Source organism: Limulus polyphemus, unplaced genomic scaffold (assembly GCF_000517525.1).
Source record: "Limulus polyphemus unplaced genomic scaffold, Limulus_polyphemus-2.1.2 Scaffold1336, whole genome shotgun sequence".
NCBI lineage: Eukaryota > Metazoa > Arthropoda > Merostomata > Xiphosura > Limulidae > Limulus > Limulus polyphemus.
In genome coordinates, this window is record NW_013666946.1 from 57,956 (window position 1) to 63,625 (window position 5,670).

General features: G+C 32.5%; 1 protein-coding gene across 4 annotated transcripts in view; it reads right to left on the reverse strand.

Moving 5' to 3' along the window:
• The window catches only part of LOC106463150 (sodium/glucose cotransporter 4-like), a 38,243-nt gene that overhangs the window by 11,345 nt on the left and 21,228 nt on the right, over nucleotides 1–5,670 (reverse strand). For all 4 annotated transcript variants that reach the window (XM_022390573.1, XM_022390574.1, XM_022390575.1 and 1 more), the window contains exon 11: nucleotides 4,678–4,785. In XM_022390573.1, the coding sequence (XP_022246281.1) occupies nucleotides 4,678–4,785 (108 nt within the window). The remainder of the gene's footprint in view (nucleotides 1–4,677; nucleotides 4,786–5,670) is intronic.

Sequence of the window (5,670 nt, forward strand, 5' to 3'; positions counted from 1 at the left end):
GTCAGGATATAACTAACATTACGTTCGTCCACAGCACTATGGACTAATAGGAGTCAGAAGATAACTAACAGTTCGTTTCACCAGACACTATGGACATAGGAGTCAGAGATATAACATTCGTTGTCACAGCACTATGGACATAGGAGTCAGAGATACAACACTCGTTGTCACAGCACTATGGACATAGGAGTCAGAGATACAACACTCGTTGTCACAGCACTATGGACATAGGAGTCAGAGATATAACATTCGTTGTCACAGCACTATGGAATAATAATCGTGAATGTCAATTCTATCAGAAGAGCTACATTTCTAACTCCATTTCTGACGCGTAAATATGCGGGCTCTGCAGGTAACACTATAGATGCATACAAGAACATCGGGGAAATGATGATAAACATTATCCATCCATTCATGAAAGATGTTAACCTTTTAGATCATATCCTGGGGTGTTTTTCTTATACAAGTTTCACATATTTAACCAAACAATCAATTTAACATTTTGTATAGTTACTTATCCTTATGGACTAACTTTATGAATAAAAAAAACATCTCTGGACTATCGGTCCTTCGGATTAACGGACCGTAACCGTGAAAATAGGTTTTTAAGGTATGCACAAACAAGTTATTCTAAAAATGTAAAACAATAAATGTTCACATGGTATTTGAGCCTTAATTCCCGCGAAGTCAAACAACAAACATGTTATTTGCTAAAATCCATATGAAAACTCTTTTGTTCCACGTCTTGCATAATGCACAAGAACTCTGGTTCGTATGACCAAGATGTAAGAAATAATGTTAACAAAAATCAGGGTGAAAAAGTCTCACTGAATCATATATATCTGATTAAAACCTATTCTTGAAAGCAGATTGTATTGACGATGAAGAGACTAAGTGATAATATGTACTTTACAAAGTAAAATGTTAGTTCTGTCAAAGATGATTGTTCTCTGGATAGGAATGCAATGTCAAAGTAACTTCTAGACAAAAGCAATCCCGGTCTGATATAACATTATTACTATGATATTAAAACAGAAGCAAGCACTAAAATTAACAAACTAATATCTGAGAGAAACACCACGAGACAATCAAAACGAATTTTGTGCCAAGTATTAGACGTAAATGTAGATATTAATATTAATACGATTACCATTTTTCCAGCAACTCAGGCATGATTCCATTTACCTATGCATTATGAAATTTAAATGGAATATTAATTGAAGATGAAGAGTCGCAAGGCTGTTCAAATTGAGTAAAAAATGAAAAATTATTGCTGGATTGAAAGGTGTTTGTAATTACATAGATGAATGCTACGTCCATTATAGTAAGATGATGACGTACTCATTAACTACTACAACAATAAGAATTAAACACGATAATAATAATCATGTAGGAAAAACTTCTGTAAAAAATTACACGACAGAAAATTCCAGATTATGTGTAATTATCTATGAAATCATTTTAAACCTTAAACCTGGTTGGGGTCTTTTGCATGGACGAGAAATCTGTAAACCCCTCTTTGCAGTCATTTGGGTTTCTCCTATCCTTCAACTATCACTCTCTACCCAAGTACCTCTACTTCAGCTGACCAGGACAAAAGATGATTCACTGAAGTAACAGTATGGATTTAAGCTAAATTTGGTTTATAATTAAAAGACCCAAATAGTTTTTTTTCTCAGCTTAAGAAGGTAGGGTAAATCAAAATAATTTTTTTGAGCACTGTTACTATTAAATTTTGGATTCTCCATCTCTTTATTTTCATTGAGAATATTCATATTTAATCCACAGCATTTCTTTTACCCAATACTTACCTGCAAAAGAAAGACTCTCCATTCTACTATTTTTGTGGCGTAATCTAACTACGAGTAAATATCCCAAGCAGAACACCACAATATTCCATATTGATGTCATTCCAGTATAACTTCACTTAGTGGTCATAGAAAGCATGTTTATTCCAAATGAGACAAACCAGCAGGGCACGGGAATATATCATTGTAATATGTTACAATTTCATTTAAGTTAGTGAAACAGTAATCAGTTATTAAACCAACTTATTATTGCAATTGGAACATGCTACGACATGAAAGGGGGCCAGGATACCCTTATTTTCTTTGTTCTTTAAATTACTCATTTCTGTATTACAACTTTACAGGGTTTTTTTTTTCTTCATATCAATTGGCTCTTTTTTTGATATCACAATTCTATATGGCTGACTCATTTATTCTAACTTGGCTGTTTTTGTATATATGCATGTTGTGGTCAGATTATGATTTAAGAATTGCTAACTTATCTGATTAATATCAAGAGGATTATCTAGATTTTGCTAACGTCTAGGCGAGGTTGACTGAGAATGTTATCAGTTAGGTGGATGTAAAAGGCTTCTTTGCGTTTTTTTTTCTCGTGTGTGGTTCATATCTCATTTTTTGGAGCCTATATTAATTTAAGACCGAACTTGGCACGCAAACTCGGGGTCGTTTTGGGTGTTTTAATTTACATAACATAAACTAATGTAACATTTAAGAGCAACAAGAGACCTTTTGGCCCATGTAGGCTGGCCCATCTACTAAAATAATGTAAACTTAAAAGCAACTCGGACAGCAATTGCATGAAAATATTTATCAAACCTTCCCTTAAATTTCCAGAATCAAGTACATCTGAAGTCAGCCCATACCAAAGGGGTAACTATCATATTAGGGAAATAAAACTGTCTTAGTTGGAGATGACTCCTATCCTGTACAAGTTTATATTTGTGTTCCCTAACCCTATCATTCCCACCATTGATCACGAAAAAAGATGATGAATCAACACTGTCAGTTCTCTTTAAAATTTTAAACATCTAAACCACATCTCCTTTAACTCCTCTTTTTTTCTAGAGAAAACAATTTCAGATATTTACATTTGTCCTCATGAATCAAACTTTTCATTCCAGTTACACTATTAGCCTTTCTCTGAGCACTTTAAAACAATTCGAAGGAACCCAAGACTGAACAAACTTCAGTTCATATTTATAAACTTCAAATAAGGGTTAACCAGTGACTTTTAAAATGAAATTATAATATCTTTAGACTTATACTCAGTGTTTCTGTAAATGCAACCTCAGATCTAACTTGCCCTACCAATAGCAATAGTACATGGATGACTTAAAAGCCTGATCAACTAGAGCTCCTAAATCCTTATTTCATATTACTGTTAAGGTTATTCCGAGTACAATTATACTCAATTTATGACAACCAACATGCATTACCTTGAATTTATTATAATTAAAGTCAATCTGGCATTTAATCACCTAACTCACCAAATAATCTACATACTTTTAAAAGTAGCAGCAGCATTTGTCAACAAATTTCAGTAATTTATTTATCATTTCTTCATACATTTAATTTATTTAAGCCAAAACAAAAGGAGTAAAGGTCTTAACACTGAGCCTTGAGGTACCCCACTTGATATTAATTCAGTTTGACTCAACACCATTTATACCAAGGAGGCACCAACTGGAGCTAAAATACCCATCAAAAGTCACCCAAGCATTTGCGTTCCCTAGTCTTACCACTCTCACCATTACGCACGAGAAAAGGATGCTTGATTCTATCAGTTTACTTAAAAATCTCAAGCATCTTAATTAGATCTTCTGTAATGGTTCTTTTTTTTTCAAAAGAAAACAATTTCAGAGATCTAAACTTTTCCTCGTATGATATCCTTTCCATTCCAGGTATACTGGTAGTCATTCTCTGAGCTAATTCTAACAATTCAAAGTCCTTCTTAAGATAAGGAGTCCAAGACTGAACACAATTCTCCAAATAAGACCTAACTAGTGACTGGTACAAAAAATAGAACTCATAAACCAAAGGAGTTATCAGAAAACCCACATATGTTGCTAAATCTTTCGACTACAAATCAAAATCACCTCAACAGTGTCACAATGGACGTTACGAGTTAACTAGTTTCCAGAATGAGCGGGATTTTTAATACCAGATGCAAAGAAAAAGGAAGACAAACAAATCACTACAACCTCCTTGGCAGTAGATACCTGGGACACTTTATAAAGACAATAAATACCAATAATGAGAGAAAAAAAGAAAGCTACAGCCATAATATCCTGGGTCAAATGACTGTCAGAAAGCATAAAAAATACATATAAAGAGCATAAAGTCAAAAGAATATTCAGAAGACATCAAAAAGTTAATACACACAAACAACTTAAAACATAACTTTAAAATTAGGAAAGGTATACGCTCGAAATACAAATATTAAACTGGCGATATCGAATCATGTCTCAATGTTCTTGAGAGTAAAGACACAGTGTACAAATATATAGTTTATTTTTATTTTGGGTTAGAGCAAAACCGCATTGAGTTAGCTGCTGTGTCCACCCCATAGAATTGAACCCTGAATTCTAACATTATGAGTACGTAAATTTACCGTTATCTCACCAAGGGACGTATGAATTAATAGTCTTCTCAATTATGAATTAATAAACTCAAGAATATGAATATGCAAAGTACAATTCCAAAAGCTGATCATATTTATACATACACACGTATGTAAATCAGAGAGAGAGAGAAAGTAGGATGATTACAATTCCTAGAAATAGCAGCAACAAACTTGTGATGCTAATAACTATTACAAATAAGCTAAAATATGAGAAAACAAAGTATTCTGTACGGAGCTTTAACTTACCAGTTGGCATTAAACGTATGACTAGGAGTGAATATGCTATATTTGTACAGCCATTTCTACTACCACATATTACTTCACACACTTCAGGGCTTGAACATGCAACTTCATCTAAATAAAGTAAAAACAGTCCGACATGCTTACCATACAGTAACTAAACATATAACTTATTTTCTTATAAAGTAGAATTAGTTACGTTAAAGCGATAAACTATACTAACATTGTGTTGGAAAGCTTTAGTAAGTTCTATAAATGTTCTAAAAATATATACAAGAACAATAAGCCTCTTACAAACATCCATTCGTTGTTTTACTTAACAGTCAAGGCAAATTTACTCAATAACTGCATGGACATGATTAAACAACATTCTAACGGATATTTGCTTATTTGATTATAGGAAAAACAGTGAACAATTTTGATAATAGCATAAGTATAACACATCCAAATAAAAAAGTTACTGCGCGTACAATAAATTGTAACTCACGATATGATGAATGGAAGTTTCAATTACTTATTCATTTAAAAACGACAAAAAATGGACTGAAATTATACCAATATACATTTTATTAACACCATAATAAAACTTCTGTATAGTAGTAACTGATTAACAAGATATCTTGCCAGGATTCATTTCTTATATGTTGCTTTTAATTAATTTGGAACAAGGTTACGACAAATATGAAATAAATGTTTTATAATTTAATTATTAACGGGTAAAGAAAGCACTGTTAATTATTGCGAGAAACTTTGAATCTGGAATTTAAAGCAAGTAACAAAATATTTGATGAAACTGATGTTATAATGAATTGTATATATATAGTGACTGCAAAACGACCAAAATATTTATTTTTCTATGTCTTGTATTGTTGCTTATCAAAGTTGTCTCAACAGGTCTGAATGTTATAGTAACGATAAGTACTTGTCAACCCAAATAGTAATCAAATATATTAGGTCGTCAAGAAATTAATGCCGCTTTTTTTAAATGAAAAAACCCGA